At 48.6% G+C, this 21,323-nt stretch overlaps 1 protein-coding gene across 1 annotated transcript in view; it reads left to right on the top strand.

Moving 5' to 3' along the window:
* Positions 1-9,993: 9,993 nt before the first annotated feature.
* The window catches only part of GOLGA7B (golgin A7 family member B), a 44,442-nt gene continuing 33,112 nt past the window's right edge, over positions 9,994-21,323 (top strand). The window contains exon 1 of the mRNA XM_081192042.1: positions 9,994-10,150. Coding sequence (XP_081048168.1) covers positions 10,079-10,150 — 72 coding nt within the window. The 5' untranslated portion in view covers positions 9,994-10,078. The remainder of the gene's footprint in view (positions 10,151-21,323) is intronic.

Below are 21,323 nucleotides of genomic sequence, written 5' to 3'. Positions count from 1 at the left end.
GTCTACCACTTAGATCCTCTGCTCTCCTATGCATTTGAAGTACCGTATTTTTCGCCCTATAAGACGCACTTTTCCCCCTCCAAAAATGAAGGGGAAATGTGTGTGCGTCCTATGGGGCAAATGCAGGCTTTCGCTGAAGCCTGGAGAGCGAGGGGGGTCGGTGCGCACCGACCCCTCTCGCTCTCCAGGCTTCAGGAAGCTATCCGCTAGCCATGGGAGACCCAGCTCTCCCAGGGCTAGCAGAGAGCTTGCCTGCACCCAGAAGCTTGGGGCGGCTGAGCTCCGCAAGCCCCAAGCTACGGGATTAGCGCAGCGCTCCGCTAGCCGTGGGAGAGCTGCACGAAGTGGCGCGGCTCTCCCACGGCTAGCGGAGACCTTGCCGGCACCCAGAAGCTTGGGGCGCGCTGAGCTCCGCACGCCCCAAGCTTCGGGATTAGCGCAGTGGTCCCCTAGCCCTGGGAGAGTCGTGCGGCTCTCCCACGGCTAGTGGAGACCTTGCCGGCACCCAGAAGCTTGGGGCGCGCTGAGCTCCGCATGCCCCAAGCTTCGGGATTAGCGCAGCGGTCCCCTAGCCCTGGGAGAGTCGTGCGGCTCTCCCACGGCTAGTGGAGACCTTGCCGGCACCCAGAAGCTTGGGGCGCGCTGAGCTCCGCATGCCCCAAGCTTCGGGATTAGCGCAGCGCTCCGCTAGCCCTGGGAGAGCTGCGCACCTGGGGGGGAAATAAATTTCCCCCCCTTTATTTCCCCCCCCAAAAAACTAGGTGCGTCCTATGGGCCGGTGCGTCCTATGGGGCGAAAAATACGGTACTTGGCAACGGAACCTCTCTGATACATTTTCTGGGGGTAGCATTATATGGCCATTCATTACTGCAGTGGTGTAGTGGCAACATAGAAACTGCAGGAGCTCATCATGGCAGCCCCCATGACAACACTGCCAAGGAGAGCCTTGTAGCCCCTGGGGGGCGGGACTCCAAAATGCAAGCAGCGGAGACACACACAGCAGTGCAGCACAATTCTCAATTCAATAGGAGCTACATGACTGCAACCCCACTCATGGTTTCCTGGGAATAAGCTCAGGTGGACTCAGCGGTGCTGACTTCTGACTTGCACAAGGTTGTAAAACACAGTGAGCATCCATGAAAGATTTCCAGCCAACCAAAATGCAACCTTTCGGTCAGAAATGCACAGAACAATTTCAAATGCAAATTGTGCCAAGAAGTGGTACCCCTTAAATTGCTATTGTTCCAGCAGGTGATGTCATCACTCCTGACAAAAGTCCCAGAGCTGCACCCTCCCTCCACTACATTGTGGGGTTAGAGAGCTGCCATGGCTGTTTACACTGTGGTTTTCACCCCCAGAAGGAGCGGCTTATCTGTATCCTCCAGCATGCTGTGAACTGAGCCATTGCCATGCTCTTGCTAGTCTGAAATCTGGGGAAGTGAGGGAGGGACTTGAGAACAGTTGGCTCATGGTGCACCTGTTCTGGGAGAGCATGCACATCATTGGATCTCCATGTATGTTAAGCTGCCATGGCATCAGATATAGACATGTGGTTCAGCCCTGTGTTGCCAAGATCAGATTCTGCCCACTCTGCATCGGTGCAGATTTTGAGTCCCTTCTGGACTCACAGCTGTCCATGGAGGCGCAGGTCAATTCTGTGTCCAGGGCAGATGTTTATCAGCTCCACCTGGTATGCAGGCTGAGACCCTACCTGCCCGCAGACTGTCTCGCCAGAGTGGTGCATGCTCTAGTTATCTCTTGCTTGGACTACTGCAATGCGCTCTATGTGGGGCTACCTTTGAAGGTGATCCGGAAACTACAACTAATCCAGAATGCGGCAGCTAGACTGGTGACTGGGGGCAGCTGCCGAGACAACATAACACCAGTCTTGAAAGACCTACATTGGCTCCTAGTACGTTTCCAAGCACAATTCAAAGTGTTGGTGCTGACCTTTAAGCCCTAAACGGACTTGGTCTAGTATACCTGAAGGAGCGTCACCACCCCCATCGTTCTGCCCAGACACTGAGGTCCAGTGCTGAGGGCCTTCTGGCGGTTCCCTCACTGCGAGAAGCCAAGTTACAGGGAACCAGGCAGAGGGAATTCTTGGTAGTGGAACCCACCCTGTGGAACACCCTCCCACCAGATGTCAAAGAGAAAAACAACTATCTCACGTGTAGAAGACATCTGAAGGCAGCCTTGTTTATGGAAGCTTTTGATGTTTAATAGGTTATTGTATTTTAATATTCTATTGGAAGCCGCCCAGAGTGGCTGAGGAAACCCCGGACTTCCGGGGAGGTGCCTCCGGATAATGGCGGAATTCCTCTGATCGGGAGGAATTTGCCCCGTGGGAATTGGGTCTGGCCGCCACGGCGAAGGCGGAGACCAGCAAAAAATCACAGGCGGGAGAAGCCTGTGAGCATGGGATTCGGCAGGCACCTTTTGCGCCTCCCCTACTCGCGGGGAAACCCGGTTTCGGGGATCTGGAGCGAAGTGGGGTGAGCGGCGCGGTGCTTCAAATCGTCTGCTTCTTCCACGGAGCGAAGCTGCATAGCTGTTGCCGGAGAGCACTGACTTTTTCCTGTGGACAATTTGACTTCAAAGAACTATCCATGAGTAGAGCAGAAGAGGGAGAATGGGACTTTAAAAGTTTAATTTGGCATCGAAAACGGGGGAGGTTCAACACAGGAAGTCCGCCTTCCCCATTTGTAAATAGACGGAAGCAATAAGGCTGCAAGCTAAAGTCTTGGAAAGCCTTCTGTAAAAGACTAAATTTCCATCGGAAAAGAGTATAAAACCCCCCCTTGGTGGCAGGAGAAGACGGGGGGGGGGAGTTGAGGACAGAGTATACCTGCAAGAGAGAGTGATGAGAGTAAAAATACTGCCGCTCTGACCCTGGAAACGGGCTGCTAGCAGGACTGACGTTTTGGAATGTTCATTGACAGCGCTCAGAACGTTCTTTGACAGCTAGCAAAATAAGAGAAATACATTGTTTCTATTGTCTCCGGCTGTTACTAAAAAGGAGTAAAAGTAATTGAAAAATTGAAACTAACTTCGGATTTGTGTTTGAAAGAGGATACTAATTGACTATTACAAATAGAAACTGTTTCCCCCTAGTGGAAGTCTTTAAAACTGGTTACTTTAAAAGAGCTGGGCTAGGGGAATTTCCAGTCACAAGATAAGAAACTGTGAGACTTTGGGACTGACCTTGAATTTGTTAAGTGTTATGGCAAATGAAAAGGGAAAAACAGAACAGCCAGCAGCTAGAATACTCATCGCGAAATATTGGAAGACACAAGATTTACCCACCAGGGAAGAATGGCAGATGAAGTTGATGGACTACATGGAATTGGCGGAAATGACTGACAGAATCCGAGACCAGGGAGAAGAGTCGGTGGAAGAAGACTGGAAAAAGTTTAAAGACTATTTACAGAAATACTGTAAAATTAATGAATGTTAGAAAAATGTTGGAATGAAGTTATATGGCTTTAGTAGAAATGTTATAAGGAATTAAGTATAAATAGATTATTAGAGCATTAAAGGGAAAAATAAGGTTAGAATGTGTTAAGACAATTATAGGATAGAAAACAGAGGAAGGTGGAAAGGAACTGCTGAAACAATTAATAGAAGTGGAATACAAAAAGGGAGGTGTGAGGAGGTTGTGGAAATTAGTGAAAGAAAGATAAGATATTGAAATTGGACTGTGTTTTAAATGGTTTTTGTTTTGTTTTGTTAGTTGTATGTTAGTGTTTTGCAGTGGTTTTTTTTGTATTGTATTGTATTATTGTATGTTTTTTCTTTTTTGGTTTTTTGTAGTGTTGTGTTCAATTTGTTGGAAAACTAATAAATATTGTTATAAAAAACAAAACAGAGTGGCTGAGGAAACCCAACCAGATGGGTGGGGTATAAATAAATTATTATTATTATTATTATTATTATTATTATTATTATTACCCAGGCAATGACATAATACTCCTTCTTACTGAGTCCAATATCTTTCCTCCTAGAATTTCCAGGACCCAGGTGGTTTTTATCATGGACAATTTCCTATGCCTTCAGCAATTCCCTTGGATGCTGCACCACTGCAAGAATGAACAAGATAAACAACTTAAGTGGCTTATTTACGTTTGACCGAATGACAATTTTTTTGCAAAGTGTCTTGGAAGGGCCTAGCTGAGAAGGTTAGGCCAGAGGCAGAAGTACTCTGAGTTTCTGTTGGGATGCCAATATTATTTTTAATTTCTCCAGCATGTTTTCTACAACAGAGAGCTTTTGTTGCTTCTTTTAATTCATCCTCATATGCATGCGAGGTCATGATCTAGGGATTTCAAGGCGAGTGACAGCCCTGATGCCCCCAAAAGGACTGGGAGGGACTGAGAGCTGTTTCAGCACTGGTGAGATATCCTGCCATTTTGAGCAGCCTGCAGTTTTGACAGGCAACCCTGTGCATAACACATAACAGTAATGTAAATCTGGATATTGCCAGAGTGGGGGTAACTGACCAAGCTGTCCCTTTCAAGGATCAGTTGTAGCTGGCACCAGGGGAGCTGCTGGAAGTCACCTTCTCTCTCCAACCCGGTCCTGGTTCTGCTGCTTGGGCCGTTAGTGACAAAACTAGATCCACATTGAGCACCCTCAGAAATAAGAAGCTGCTGCTTTAGGGAGAATACAGTCCTGTCCAGGACCTGTTGAGCACCCCTTTGACAGCCAGAAGAACCAGCCACCAAATACACCTCCACCTTTATAGGATAAGCTTCACCAACCTAGATGTTTTGGACTAGAACTCCCATCAACTCTAGCCAGTATGGCCCGTGTCCATGGATAATGGGAAGTCTAAAACATCTAGAGCAGCAGTTCTCAACCTGTGGGTCCCCAGATGTTGTTGGACTACAACTCCCATCATTCCTAGCCAGCATGACCAGTGGTCAGGGATGATGGGAGTTGTAGTCCAACAACATCTGGGGATCCACAGGTTGAGAACCACTGATCTAGAGGGAACTAGGTTAGGGAAGGCTGTTGTAAGGGCTAGTAAACAATGATGGCTGGCCCACTGGTTATTTAGCTGGGTGACAAGAAGCAAATAGCTGACTGCAAGGGTTTATGGTTGGTGCAGGAGAAAAGATATTAGGCATATCTGGTTTCTGGGCACCCTTGTTCAAGAACCGCCTCTCCTCCCAGTCACTGAATACCTTACAGTGGTGTGTGATGAAACAGTCATTTTATTTTCCAAACTTTGTGTGAATCTACTCAACCAGTTTGGACCTACAATTTGGTTGTCAGCGATAGTAATAACCCCGGGGCTGTAAGTTCTCAGTGAGTTCCTCTGAAGGGTTCCTTCATTTAATATTGTGAGACTGAGAGCTGGTGTAGTGTAGTGGTTAGAATGTTGGGCTAGGACCTGGTAGACCAGGGTTCAAATCCCCACTCCGCCATGAAACTCACTTGGTCACCTTGGGCCTGTTGCAGTCTCTCTGCATAACCTATCCCACAGGGTTATTGTCATGGTAAAATGGGGAGAAGAGAACCATGTATGCTTTGAACTCCTTGGTGAGATGTAAATGTGATTGATTGATTGATTGATAAATAAATAAATAAATCCTGGGTGAAGAGTGGCTAACACTTGTTATCTACACACACACACACACACACACACACACACACACACACAGCAAACAGAACAGAGATACTTTAACAAAACAGCAAATGGCATGTTGTGTTGCTTTAGTGGGAACACTGTATTAAAATATAAGATCTTGTTATTCCACCCCACTCAGCATCCCTCAGGCTCTGAGCTGGGGAATTGAGATCCTCCCTTTAATAAGGATGCTGACAATCTGGAGAGAGTTCAGAGGAAACCGAGTTGGGAAGATGATTGGGTTGGAATGCAAGACCTATGAGGTAAGCCCAAAGAATTGGGCCAGATCACTAAAGAGAAAATGAGGGGAAGCGGACAGCACAAAAACTGCTTTCAAATAAATCAGAGGTTGCTTTGAGCTGGATGATAATTTGAAGGACACCAAGCCTGGGAGTAAAGGGAAGGAGTTTTGGAGAAACAGTGGAGGAGGGACCTACTTTAAAGGAGACTGCAAGCGTTGGGCCAACTGGGAGACTCCTTCATTGCAATGTGGTTTTTGTTTTTTTTTTAAATTTAAAAAATGTTTGACAAATACTGTTTGGGAAAGGACTGGGTCAAATTGGTCCAGTTATGGGATGGGTCTTATGGAGATTTTAAGTCATTTTTTGCACTAACATAGTGGTTCAACTGGTTTGTGGAAAAGGGAAGGAGCTGGGTGTTCCTATATAGTCACCACCTAAGGGTTCTCATTTGCTTTCCTAGCAGGTATCCTGGTATTCTGTGTTTTTTTTACCAGCGGAATTCAACAGGTGAAGCCTTATCTGTATTTCCATGTGGGGAAATCCAGCACTTGCTGAATTTCTGCCTGATGTGCAGCTAACTGCATGGGGGTATCTCCCCACTAGGAGATATGTCCTCCTGGCACCAGGTATGCTTTCCTGTCCTCTCCCTCTCTATCATAGGGTGCTGTGCCTGAGGTGCTCCTCCCCAGCCTCATTAGTGCCGATCTGCTCCCTGTCTGTCAAAAACCCAGCCGGGCCGAGAGAGTCGCTGCTGCAATTACTGTCTCCTCAGAGAGCTTCAGCAAAGACACCACATGTGCCTGCAGCTCAGCCAGCCACAAGATACCAATTAATGTTACTGACTGTGAACAGCATGGCCAAACTCGACTGCTTCCCTCTGGCGCTGCTTCCTGCCAACCCTTCCCCAACCCCCATGCTGCAGCCTTAGCTTGCAATGGGGAGAGGGGTCTTCTCTGCACTCCCCTTCCCCAAATCTGGCTCTCCCTCCTTCATGCACTCAGAAAAAAACTTACAATGTTTTTAATTCCAGCTTTGTGGCTGAATGAGATGACCCATGTCGTAGGGTGCCAGCCTCTAGGGATGAAGACAGCTTTTAAAAGGGGATTAGGCAAAAGAACAGAGGATAGGACTATCCATAACTGCTGCTAGTCAAGAATCCATAAGACAAGTAGTCAAACTTAGTCTAACAGTAGTAGATAGCTACAATCTCAAATAGCTAACTCTCTTTTTTAAAAAAAGATCAGTCTATTTTCCTATTACACTGCAGATTCACAGTACACTCCTTCTAACATTTTGGTTCAGCCCAACTAGTGGTGCTTAGGCCTCAGAAGTAGCAGGAACACATTAAAGCATTGCTCAAAAGCTCTGAGTAACACCTGCAAAAAAAACACACAAAAAAAAACAGTTTACATGAAGTGAAAATATCATTGGGTGACATTGGTTAGGCTGCTGGCTGAACCGCTTAATCCATTTTCGCTCTTCTGCAGGGTTTTCACGGTACTTGGCACCTGCAGTCCTGTTGTCAAGGTGAGACCACCACACCAAACCATGAAACCTGGTAGTAGCGGCTGGGTGAATTTTGTTTTGAAGGTGTACAACAACTGCTTTGAGCTTGCGTTATAGAAAGAGAGCTGACCTCCATCAAAGTCGCAATAGACTCCTATCCTGTCTGGAACCCAGGACATCTAGCTATGCAATGTCTCCAGGATCAGAGGCACCATGCATCTTAATACCTGTTGCTGCCAGGGAATCACAAGCAGGAGAGGAGGGCTTTTGCAGTCATGCTCTCCTGACGGGCTTCCCATGGGCCTCACGTTGGAAAAGGGGACGCTGGACCAGATGGGCTTTTCCTGTGTTCTTATGTTCACTTCCTGTGGGAGAAAGGAATCGCTTCCCCCTCTTCATTTGAATGAGGGAATCTACAAAATCAGGGGAGGCCAAGGTGTTTATGAGCTTGGTTCCTGCTGTAGTATAATACTAATGTTTTGGCGTATCCAGAGTATAACGTAATCGGCAGTCAAAGGTGGAGCCCCGGAGAAAGGGAGAGAGAATGATGAGCAAGTTCCACAGAATATTCAAGAGATCTGTGCACAGTGATAAAGGGTGGATTGATGACGGTGATTCAGAGTGCTGCAAGAAGAAAACCTCCAAATGAGAATATGGTTCACTATGGTTAGATCCCCCATACTCACCTTTCCTTAAGGGTTCTTTAATGAGCATCTTACTTTTCACAAGGAAGTAGTACAGCGCCCTCTAGTGTCACACTGGCAGCATTGGGGGGGGTCACTCAAAGGGGAGAATGTCCCCTGACTTATCTGCAATCCTCCTGACGGCACAGCACCTTCTCTGCCCTTCAGTTCAGCCCAATTATTGATGTTGATCCACAGTCTGGCTTTGCTGCTTTGCTGGGGAAGCCTTGCCAGTCCCATAGGCCAAAGGTGGAATGCAAACCTGGTCTTGGGTTTGCAAAGATCCTGGAGTGTGAGAGGGGTAACACACACAAAAAATCCCCTTTTTCTTGGATGGGGGCACCTCTCCTCCTTCCAGAGGCAAATGGGACTCCCATCTCAATCAGGCTCCAGTTGGCCCCTATGTCTTTGCTCCATGAGACTTGCTCATCTCAGGCTGCCATGAGCTTCAATCCATTCTGACTGAATGAATGCATGAATTATGCCCCTGAGCTCCACCACCCACCTTGCTGAGGTCCCTGGAATCACTGCAGCAGGTGCCTTTGGACTGTCAGTATTTTGCAGGAGGGATTCAAACGTAGGTTTGTGCAATGAAAGTGGATTAAAAGTGTTTTGTCACTCTAGTGCAGCAAATCCACTTAAAATAACGACAACATTGGTTTTCTGAGATTTGGAAAGGGATAGGGAAATGCATTGAAAAGTGTGGGGTGAACAAATGGCCAAACGACACCCCACAAGCAAATCAGGATGAATGCTCATTGTCATCTAAGTAGATCAGAAAGAATGCTTAGTTAAGGCAGGACATGAAAGCTTTGTGCAAGCATGTAACCTCCAGGTAAGCTTTGGATAGGTGCTGGATAAAGAGGTCATATGGAGGACCCCAGAGGCTGGCAGGAACGAAGTCCAAAGACTACAGAGCCACCTTTCTGGGGATCAGGGGGATTATGAAAGGCCTGTCTGGGCTGGGCTCAGAGCCAGTTGGCCCATCTGCCCTGTCTGTCAAGACACCTTCATTACTGCACACCCTCTGATCTCCCGGCACTCCTTGACCTTTGGGAAGGAAGACACAAGGGCTTAGCATGCTCTGGCCACTTCCCCCCACCTGATCAGGTAGGGCCTCTTTCCCACTTTTATATCCCACTTTCCCATCCAAATGGACCCGCAAGTTGGCATATGAGCAATATCAGAACAAACGTTTAAAGAGCAAAATAACACAACAAGGCACCCCCACCTGCAGCAAAACAAAACAGAACTGAATAAAGACCTAGTAACCAGGCCATTTAAACATCGGAGGCAGCACTTTCAATTGTTCCAAGAAACCAGGTGCCAGAAAATTGGTACTATAATGGGAGTTTTGTGTCTCATGCACCAGTTAACACTGGGATCATCCAAATGACCTTTTTATTGAACAATCATCCTGATTTGCTTGGACAAAGCTTACACAAAGGCATAGGAGCCAACTCCTAGGGGCTGAGGCCCCTTTACCCCCCAATAAAATATTTGAGGGGGCCAGTTATCCTCCAGATTTGATGGGTATTGCATGTTCATGCATCACATCCTGGGATCGATTATACAGGGCAGGGCTTACCTGCCCCCCCCCTTTATTCAAGTTGTCACCCTTTGCCCTGTCTTTATTGAGCATTTGTTCTGATATTCTTGTAGGGCAATAGGACAATGAATTGCTTGTGTGGTTTTCACACTTATTCTCATTAATTCTCAACTCTCCCCTCCACACATATCAACGGCAACCTCTTGGGGTGGAGGCTCTGATCCAAACAGAGCACAGGATTCTGTGCTTCTCTGACAGCTCTCCCTCTCTGTTGTGTCGGAGCTCCAGCAATGCCTTGAATCCTGACACTAGCCCTGGAGGAGGAGCTGGCCGGGGTGGATGCATGACCAGGCTGGCTGGGCCTGGGAGCACCTGTGCCTGTCAGTGACATGCCGGGGTCAGCAGACTATCTCAGCCGGGCAGTGGAGGCAGGAAGAGAAACAGGGACTGTGCTTGCAGCTGGCCAATGGGGGCTGGAAGCTCGTCTGAGAATGTGGCGAGACCCTCGGCTGAGACAGGGACATCTCTAGCTTCACAGGTACTGAAACAGCATCTCCTCTCCTTGTTGGCAGTAAGGCCTCACTCAGCCCCCCAGGCTACTGTAAGAGCTGCTTCCTTTTATAGGGCCAAAGCTGGGTACTGGGAGATTGGAAGCTGAGTCCCACCTCTGAGCAGGTACTGTTTCGTTGCCCCTGCCGACTCCAGAATACAGCCTTGGCTTCTTCTTCTCCTGGGCGAATAACCCCCTCATAGGCCGCTAGAGGACTCTTTCTCCAGCCCCCAGCCTGTTTTGTTTCATGCCGCAGGCTCTGATGCCTCCATGTCCTTGTCATTTGCTCTCTGCTGCTTAAGATTTATTGAGGCTGTTGGCTACAACTGAGTGCTTTAGAGCTGCAGGCAGCAACGGAGAAAGCGGAAGGCGGCTGTAAGGAGAGGGGCGGTGGTGGTGGGAGTTCAGCTAGAACGATGGCGAAATCCCTTTGGCAAGGCAGGGAAGCTACGCAGATGGGGGGGGGGGAGAAAGGCATTGCAGGCATAGTTCCAAGTACCCTTGGAAAGAAAGGAACAGGTGATATAGCAGGGTCAGGTTCTGCAGTGGTGCATTTGTGGTGGGGGGAGTAGAATTCTGACATTTAAAGCTAAAAGTGATGACAGGGAACTGTGTGGCAGAAAACTGCCTTTCTGTTTATTTGGTGGTGGTGGTTGTTAATTATCCACTCTCCAGCCTAAGATCCCAGGTTGAATTACAACAATTAAAGCATAATATTAAAAACAGTTCAAAACAACTTACAACCACAGCAATAAGATGGGTAATAATAATAATAATAATAATAATAATAATAATAATAATAATAATTTATTTGTACTCAACCCATCTGACTGGGTTGTCCCAGTGACTCTAGGGCATCGCATGTGTCCAAAGCCAGGTATTACTATTAGAGATCATGAATGTGAGTTGCAGACCAGAGGCAACCTCTATGGGTCTGGCAGGGGGGCATTGATAAATTCTGCCCTCCTGGCGTTGATCAGTGGCGCAGCCGCATGTGGTTGGGCGCCTCTTAAGTGCTCCTCACAGAGCCCTTTGACTCGTGCCTATGTGCCAATCCCAGCGGCCTCCCACTTCTCCTAGCTCACAAGCCCTCCTTTCCTCCATGCCACACACTCGCGCTCTTGTCCCCAAAGCTGCGGAATGTGTCCTTGGCCGAGGCTCAGCCTGGCCAGTGAGAGGGGAGTGAAATGCATCTGGAGGCAGCCCAGTTAGTGCTGTGCCATGCTGCTGCTGCTGCTGCTGCTGCAACTCACGCTTCCCATACTAATAAATCCTTCCTGGCTGGTGGAAGCACTGCAGAGATGCTGCCTACCGCATTCCCTTCTGCCCACCCAGGACAGAGTCCCTTCCCTTGGAACAAGGTCAAGGAAGAAGGCTTTGAGCAGCAAGGATCTTTCCTAGCCCTTTGGGGTCTCGGCTGCCCTCCTCCAGCTGCATTCATAATGCTCTCCCTGTTTGTCAGAGCTGGCTGGATGACAGGGAGGATATGAACTATGAACAGAACAGCTCTTTGTACAGAAGGGAATCCCAGAAGGTGTGCTGGGAGAATCAGAGCCACAGTCCAGCAAGCTCCTCCAAAGCTCCCTTTTGGGGGGATTAGTGGCTGTGCTTCAATGAAGGCTCCTTGACTGCCCTCTTGTGCGGATTCAGATTTGCCCTCCATCACTTGTAGGTCTCTGGCTTCTTCTGGAAGCAATGGCAGTAGCCTAGGCAAATTTCTCTCTGGTCCAGCAGAGGATGTACTGGGAACAGCTCAGGAGTTGTGGTGGCAAGTCAGGCAATTTAAGTCAGAGTGCACATATAAGAATATAAGTTGGATTAGTTGGTTAGAGCAGTGTTTCCCAACCGGTGTTCCGCGGCACACTAGTGTGCCGCGAGACGTTGGCTGGTGTGCCGTGGGAGGGAGGCGGGCGAGTCGGGTGGCGAGAGGCGGGGCGGCGGCGGCGAGGATCCGCGTCGAGCCGGGGGCGGCTCCGCGGTGGTGGTGCCGAGGTTTCTCTCTCCATTCTCCCCACACACACACACACACAGGAAATAACACAGGATCAGCTGACAGGACCCGGCCAATGGGGCGGCGGCGGGGCAGCGCGCGCAAAAGGGAGGAGCGCGAGACAGCGGACGAGGAGGAGGCCGGCATGTCCGGGCAGCAGCAGCAACAACAGCAGCAGCAACTCCCGGCGACGGCTCCTCAAGCCCTGGGCAACCCTACTCCCTCACCGGCCTCGGCCGCCCTCCTGCTCCACCCGCCGCCGCCTCCCCCGCCGCCGCCGGCCACCTCGGCCCCGCCGCCGCCCCCTCCTCCGCCCGCTATCGCCGCCACCACCACAACAGCCGCCGCCGCCTCAGCTGGGCCCATGCCTGCCGGGAGCGGCGGCGGTAGCAGCAGCGCCCCGGCGCCCTTCCCTCACGGCGGCGACCCGGCCCTGAACGAGCAGGAGAAGGAGCTCAAGCGGCGCCTCAAGCGGCTCTACCCGGCCGTGGACGAGCAGGAGACGCCGCTGCCGCGCTCCTGGAGCCCGAAGGACAAATTCAGCTACATCGACCTCTCGCAGAACAACCTGCGCGTCCACTACAAAGGTAGAGGGATGGAGGGAGGGCGAGGCCGAGGCCACCACCATCCCCAGGCCCCCTCCGCCTCTTCCTCCGAAAGGCAGGCTGAGAAACTCCCAGGGAAGCTCTGGACATCTCCCCCGAAACCGTCGGGAGGCTTCGGTTGTTGCCTTTCTCCGCCGAGGTCGGTGGACCCCGAGCCTAGGCTTCCTTCCCGCACCCCACTTTCCGAAGACCGCACACCAGTTGGGCCAGTACATATTCCCCTCCCGTGACTGGAGCGGAATAGCCCTTTCTCTTCTTCCCCAACCCTTGTCATTGGAGGAGTCCCTCAGTCCCTCGCTTTGCTGCCTCCTCCCCCCCCACCCCCAAAGCTTGGAGGTTCCCCGGCAGGGGGGAGGGGAAAAAATTGAAACTTACACTTTCGTGCGTCCCTCCCGGCGTGACGCTGCGCGCTGACGTCACGGGGCTGTAATGGTGGTGTGCCTCGAGATTCTTTTCATCAAACAAGTGTGCCTTTGCCCAAAAAAGGTTGGGAAACACTGGGTTAGAGCATGATGCTGATAATGTCAAGGTTGCAGGTTTGATTCCCATGTGGGACAACTGCATGTTCCTGCATTATAGGGGGGTTGGACTAGATGATGTTCAGGGTGCCTTCCAACTCTTCAGTTCCATGATTCTATGACATGGGAAATTGCATGCGGGGTCACAGAAGACGAGGATACTGGGTGTGAGGGCTGGCGATGGCAGTAGGAATATACAGCCAGGCACCTGAGCAATCAAACTCCTCTCATGTGTAAGAACATAAGAGCCCTGAGAGATCAGACCAAGGGCCTATTTGGTCCAGCATCTACAATGCCTGTGGGAAGTCTGCAAACCGGGTGTAAGTGCAGCAGCACTCTCTCCGACTTGTGAGTCCCAGCAATCCCAGCATACTGCCTCCGACCAGGTCGTCGTTCATCATTTCCATGGCTAGTAGTCACTTGTCGGTTTTCCACTTTCTTTTCTCACACCATCATGCCAGGTTCCTAAAAGAAGTCTTTTAGAGCAGCCTTTCCCCAGATGTTGTTGGACTACAACTCCCATCAGCCCCAGCCAGCATGGCCCATTTGTCAGGGATGATAGGAATTGTAGTCCAACAACATCTGGGGACCCAAGCTGAGGAAAGGCTGCTCTGAAATATTTTTAAAATATCCCATAATTCTTTGCTGAATCATCTGAGCCAAGAGTCCCAGTAGAATTCAATGTTTTGGGACCAAAATAACTTACACTAAGGAGGAAGGGGCCCAAAGAGTGCAGAAGTAACAAAGTTTTCCCCTACATGCATTATAATGTATTATTGTTGCAATATATTATATTGTTATCTTCATCAATAACAGCAACTTTTCCATATACAATGGTACCTTGGGTTACATACACTTCAGGTTACAGACTCCGTTAACCTGACTCCAGAAATAGTACCTTGGGTTAAGAACTTTGCTTCAGGATGAGAACAGAAATTGGGCTCCGGCGGCACGGCAGCAGTGGGAGTCCCCATTAGATAAAATGGTGCTTCAGGTTAAGAACAGTTTCAGGTTAAGAACGGACCTCCAGAATGAATTAAGTACTTAACCTGAGGTACCATTGTATTGTTCTTTGTCCTGTTGCCTTTGTTTGTGGGTGTGTTTTTTTGGGTGTGCCAAGATAACTTGACTAGCCTTGTGGGTGCTATTTGTGGGTGGGTATGGGTGCCATATGCTGTTCCACCTGGAAGCCAAATGTATTGAGCTAGTCCTGCCCACAGCCACCTCTTGCCCAAACCTCCATGCATAGCTCTGCTTTTACTGAGAGCAGCTGTGCACCAGGGTCAGGAAGAGGAGCAAGCTGTTGGGACAGGGGGAGTTGTGGCTGGTGCGATAATAAAGCTCTGAGTGTAAAGGTGCCTGGTTTGAGAACGGGTGGTTCCCTTTACGGGAAATCCAGCCAATGCACTCTCTTTAAAATACTATTGGACTTTAAAGGAGGATTGGACAAATTCATGGAGGATGAAGCTATCAGTCGCAACAAGCCAAGATAACTTTACTCTGCCTCCATGCTTCTGAATACCATTTGCTGGAAACCCCAGGAGAAGGGGGCTGTCGGGCTCAAATCCTGCCCTACTGGTTTCCCACAGACAACTGGTTGGCCACTGTGAGAATAGGATGCTGGACTAGGTTTGGAGCTTTGCCCTGATCCTGCAGGCTCTCTGCGCCATTCACAAAGAAAGGTGCAGGATCGCAGCCATGTTCTATCTATCTGGCTCTGTCCTATCCTTCGTTGCTCCTATCCTTCATTCACCTCATTTCTGCCTTCCTATTTCTATGCCGAAGGGGCTGGCCATTGGTCAGCTCAGATTCTGACCAGACTGGAATAGATATGAAGTGTAAACAAGATGCATAGTAATAAGTAGCTAGCTCTGGCAGCTTGAAAGTTTTATGTTCGGTCTTCGCAGACCAGACTTTGCAAAAAAATAACTTGGCCCTTCAGACAAGAGGAATTTGAAAATTAATATGCAAAAAAGAGAAAGCTCTGGGTTGGTGCTGCTGGCTAGTGAAGATGCCGCCAAGCTTAAGAAGCTGCAAGCTGTGTTGCCCCGTGGCACCATCCTTTATGGCCAAGTGGGAAATGTAGGCAAAAGCTGACTTCATCTTCCTGCAGTCTCTTCCTGAACAGAGAGTGTTTGTTGGAGTCTGGTTGTATAGTTTGTTGATGGTTCTGACCCTGCCAACCAGATGAAGTTTTGCATCTGAACCAGGACTTCATGATGGAAAACAAACAAACAAACAAACAAAGGACTGGGTGCTTCCTGGTCCTGATTCAGTTAGGTTCATTCATGATGCTTCAGGGAGAAGAGCAGTTCTAAGCCAAGTGCTTGGTGCTCCAGTTGGTCTGCACGGCTGTCCATCCTTACTCACAAATACTAGCTGCCCCTACCACCCTCTCCCTTCTCAGTGAATTATGATTTTTGCTTGAGTCTCTTTGTCTGCTTGGAGGACCTCAAATGTGGGAGGGGAGGGGAGGCAGAGGAGATGAAACCTGCTTTAGACTATCCACCAAAAGGTCATGCATCAGAGAGTATCTCCCACGCACAAAGGTACCCTTAGAAACAGTTCTCTGGAGTTTCTGCTTCTACACGCACCTGGTGCCTTTATAGAAAGGTCAGCGCATATCTCCAGTAGCTTCTGCGGTCACCTGGCTTGGCTGCTGTCTGTCTCCATCCTAATGATCCAGTCGGAGTTTGCTTCCTCCCCATCCTTGTTTTGGAGTGCAGCTGACAGGCTCCTAGCTAAAGCGCTTGTTCTCTCTGTTACTTTGAAGAGGGCTTGAGCAGGCAGATGATGACAGCTTGGCCATAATGGGTTTAATGAACTGGGGAAGCAGCTGCAGATTGTGATGAAAGCTAACAGGGAGGGGAGTGTGAGCAGGATGAGGGCTTTCAGATGCCTTCCCTTTTGGTCTTCATAACATGCAAGGAGGAGAAGAAAGCTGACTGTGATGGTCCAGGCCTGGATAGTGCTGTGGGATTTTTTTAAAGCTAATAACCAGTATCATCCTTAACTTTCCCATTCTTTTGTGCTTTTGGTTTCACTGCAATTGGACAAATAAAGCAGGCTTCAAATGAACGTTGATCTACAGTGAACTGAAAAGCAATGCATGAGTTGTGCCCTGTTTCATGTGAGACACCTAAGCGATATAAGAAGAACCTGCTGGATCAGGCCAATGACCCATCTAGTCTAGCATCCTGCCTTCGCAGTGGCCAACCAGGCGGCTGGGGGAAACCTGCAAGCAGGACCTGAGCCCAAGAGCACTTTCTTCTGCTGTGGTTTCCAGCATTTGGTATTTAGGCTCATGCTGCCTCTGACCATGGTGTAGAGATGCTTAAGTATACAGAATCCTGCTTCAATGCATGAGATGAAATTCCAGGTTTCCTTCATCCCAACCATTTTAGGGTTTATGGATTTGATGTCTACATAGACAGTTGGCTCACGCAATGGAATAATCCCCCACAACAAATTAAACTAACCCATATAAAACCAGCATATCTGAGAGAAACCTAGGTTACAAAAACAATTCTTCCTTTTTAAAAAAGGTTTCTATATGAGGGGAATTTTGCTTCACTTTGTATGGAAGAGCATTCAGTCATGTGAGCTCTCAAGCTGCAGTGGGACAGCCTAGACTCAGATTTACCAGTACAGTGGTACCTCAGGTTAAGAACTTAATTCATTCTGGAGGTCTGTTCTTAACCTGAAGCACCACTTTAGTTAATGGGGCCTCCTGCTGCCGCCGCGCCGCTGGAGCACGATTTCTGTTCTCATCCTGAAGCAAAATTCTTAACCGGAGGTACTATTTCTGGGTTAGTGGAGTCTGTAACCTGAAGCGTATGTAACCTGAAGTGTATGTAACCTGAGGTACCACTGTACCAGTTTGGGGAGAACGCTAAGCCCTTCCACAGGATTGGGGACCCTGTAGCCTTCCAGATGTTGTTGGACCCCCAACTCCCACCAGCCCCAGCGAGCAGAATCAGAGGTCAGAGGGGTTGGGAGCCCATAGTCCAGCAACATCCAGAGGGAAGCAGGTTCCTTATCCCTGGCATTCATAATACAGTGCTGGCTTGGAACCAGAAGTCAGCATGGTTGAGCACCTTGACTGACTCCCCTCAAAGAGAAGGAGTGGCTGCTGCTACCTGTACATTTAACCTCTCCTTCACCTCGGCAGAAGGCCGATGACCATGTGGATCATGTCCTGCTACTCTGCTCTTTCTCCACCTTGCCTCCACTTACCTGTCTTCTCCTGCAGAGGGTGGACAAGTGAAGACACTGGCAATTTTGAGGCGGAGCAATAGAGGAACAGCCACAAACTTTGGGCAGACCTACACCATACATTTAAAGCACATGACCCACCCTCCCAAAGGAGGGAACTGTGGTTTGTTAAGGATGCTGGGAATTGTAGCTCTGTGAGAAGGAAAACTACACAAGTCATTTGGAACACTTTCCCTGCTGAAATCAATCAGGCACCCACAGTTCTGATATGTTGTCACATGCAGAAAACATTTTTTTTTTTTTGCCCACTGTTTTTAGAGAACGACTTTGATTCAGTGCTGGTCGTTTGCTTCTTACTTTTTCATGCTATGGTTTTATGATGTTTGAATGGTTTTTTTGTACACTGTCACAATATTTTTATGAGTACGCGGTTATTATAAATACATACATAAATAGAACAGCAGCAGCAGCAGCTGCACACTAATGTACTGCCCCCCTATGGCTACTGGGCTGCCTTTGAGAGGAGAGGATGAACCATGGGCAGAGGCCCTTGCAACCCATAGTTAAAGGGGTCCACTAAGGTCCACTTGCATGAAGCCTCCCTGTACAACCTCGGAGCTGACCCAGATTCAGTGATCACTAGAGTGATAGACATAGGGGTTGATTTTCCCTATGATCCAACTCAAACGCCATATTACTGCCAGATCATTTGCTTTTACTAGCTACACAGCAGGCAGAAGTTCATTAGCTGAAGTTTTCCCAGCCCTGCATCTCAGAGAGAGGGGTGGGGAGAGGGGGCAATGTACTGTACACTCTGTACTGTATTTTAGGGCACACCTACTTACTTACTCCTTCTGCGCCCTTGTGCATACCATGGCCCCCTACCTTCCCTCTGTTTCCCAAAGGCATTCATGCAAACACAGTGGCAGGTACCCTGCCCTGATAATCATACGTTGCAGAGTAATATGCGCAGCTATTCTGTTCTTCCTGCTGTGCAGGATTTCCCCATTCCACAACAAAGAGCGAAATGGCTATTATCTCCATGCCGTGGTCTAAGAAAATAGCCCCTAAACAGTGGAGAATTGAAGGTTCTGAGAGCAGGGGTGGGAAACCTGCAGCCTCAGGGCCACTTCCAGTCTTTGCCTTAATTAATTGTTGCAATTCTTCTTGACTACGTTTTGCGTGGCGGAGGAAGCAGGGAAATGTGAGAGAGAGAGAGAGAGAGAGAGAGAGAGAGAGAGAGAGAGAGAGAAGAAGGTTCTCACTTTTGGCTCTGGCCTGCTCACCCCCCAAGCAGGTTACTTCAAAGGGAATGTGGCCCTCAATGGGGAAAAGTGTCTCTATTCCTGTCTGAGAGGGATAGGCATTACTACCCCATTGAGAAACACTTAGATCTGCATCTTGGCTTCCCTCCAGGTGCAGAGCTTCCTTAATGCATGGGTTAATTCTCCTTGATGTGGCTGTCTTGGCAAAAGTAAATTAGGCAGGGACACCTGGGAAGGAGACCATCTGCCAGGTGTTTTCAAAGCCAGCTCACAGGGTACAAAAAAGAGCAGTCTCTTGCCAGCAATTCTTCATGGAAGCACGGACTCCCCTTCGCTCCAGATTAGGAGACGTGTTATATTTTCTCAACACAGAATTGTTTGGATAGGGGAGCATGGGGAAATGTATGTACATCATCAGGTGTGACAAATAGACCTGGCCGCCCTCCTTTTCACTGTGGCTGTGTACACACCATGCATTAAAAGCACATTTCCTCCCCCCAAAAGAGAACTGTAGTTTGTTAAAGGTGCTGGAGATTGCTACTCTATGATAGGTAAACTTCCCAAGATTCTTTTTCGGTGGGAGGGGTGTGTGCATTAAATGTATGGTGTGTACTATGCAGCAGGTGTGTACTATGTGCATGCTGGGAAGACACAGGGAATTGCATCTTCTAAGATTGTGCATGAAAAGAAGATACGATCATTGCATGTGGCTATCTAGATGGAGATGCCATGCAATTACATAAGCAGAAGCCTTCCCTGTAACATAGCTGTCAACTTTTCCCTTTTCTTGTGAGGAATCCTATTGGAATAAGGGAATTTCCCTTTAAAAAAGGGAAACGTTGACAGCTATGCCCTGTAAGGGGCAAAACATGTAACTGGTGGAGTGACCGTCAGGTACGAATAGCAATGTGCTTGGTGAACGTGACCATGGGCAGGAACTTCTAAGGTGTGTTTTTGTTGCTCTAGTAAGGGAAGAATGATGTCATCTCTGTTCCTTTAGGGCCTGCAAAGCTATGCTGGGAGCAATTTAGTAAGCTCTGAGACTTCTCTAGCCTCAGCACATTCTTCCTTCGCTCCTTCCCTCTCCACCTGCTTTGAAGAGCATCCATGTGCTTCTGTGTCCCAGAAGATAGGGAGCTCTTTGAAAGGAGAGAGAGAGAGAGAGAGAGAGAGAGAGAGAGAGAGAGAGAGAGAGAGAGAGAAGCAGAAGCGACAATATGCTTTTGAGGCCAAACAGGCAGACACGTTTAATTATACACTGTACAGCACAATATATTTTAACTAACTGCTAGCTATTTCCCTAAGTACCCCCTTATCTCTCAGAGCAATATAAAACCTGGGATGGATTATACTGCAATTCTGGAATCTCTGTATATATTATCGGCTGGGATTACGGAACACATCCTGCATAAACACTCCACTGAGTCAGAACAGCACCAGGTCTAAAAATAGCTCAGCACTGTCGAAACCCAACAACCTGTGAACACCCTCTCCCCCAGTACATATGGGGTGACAAATTCCAGCTCCCTGGCTTGAGAAGGATCCAGCCATTCAGGAAGAAGAGATTAAAGGCAACACAGCTTCTTAGTTTTATCATAGGCATGTCCCTGTCTTATGAGTGGAGAGGGGATGTCTCAGCTGACCTGTCTACCCACAACCCACAGGACTGCTGCTAGACTCATACAGTGCTTATACCAAATGAATATAGAGTTGGAAGGGGACCAAAATAGAGTTGGAGGGGGACCAAAGGGTCATCTAGTCCAACCCCCTGTGGTGCAGGACTATTACAAAGAAGCTCCTTATATGCCAAGCAAAAGCTCGGTAATCATCAAAATAAACTTCTGGCAAAATGAGTGTGCAATAATGTATCTTGTTGGCAAGGAGTGAATTGTACTGCATTGCTGGGGCTGCAGGAAAAACGAGTCCAGTTTCCAAATTTGATACTGGTGAGTTTGTGAAGAGAGGTGGGAGAGATGGTCTGTTTGGATTAAATGGTCTTATGCCTTTCCTGCCCTAAAGCCCTGAAAAAACACAATTGCTGCACTTCATCAGTACTTTTCCAGGGACATTTTGTAGTATGTTTAATACAGGCAGTCTCAGCCATGCCCATTCAGACCACACCTGGAACACTGTGCCCATTTCTGAGCTCCACCATTTAAGAAGGATATTGACAAGCTGGTATGTGTACAGAGAAGGGCAACCAAGATGCTCAAGGGTCAGGAAAGCAAGGCAAAATCACTCGGGGGCCACAGAAAGGGTCTGGTGAAGGAGAGTGTGGCCTGGAAGGGGGATCTGGTTTGGGAAAATCCTAGAAGGCCTGAGAGAGAAACCTGGAAAGAAGGCCACATTCAAAGCCCTGGCCTGATGTTCCCTACCACTCTTGTTATTTGCATATTTTAATTGATTATTGATTGTTGATTCCTTGTCAGCAACCCTGGGGGCTTGTTGAAGGGCATGGTAAAAAAAATCTCTTAATAAAGCAGAAAAGCAAGCAAGCAAACAGATTTCCCAAATTCTCTGAACGTTCTTAGGGTGTGGCTTCTTCTTCTTCTCTTTGGTGATCCACCA

The sequence above is a fragment of the Podarcis bocagei genome (genome assembly GCF_964188305.1).
Source record: "Podarcis bocagei genome assembly, chromosome: 4".
In the NCBI taxonomy this organism is placed as follows: Eukaryota; Metazoa; Chordata; class Lepidosauria; order Squamata; family Lacertidae; genus Podarcis; species Podarcis bocagei.
The sequence above is the reverse complement of the archived record's forward strand: the minus strand, read 5'-3'. Positions and strand labels throughout refer to the sequence as shown.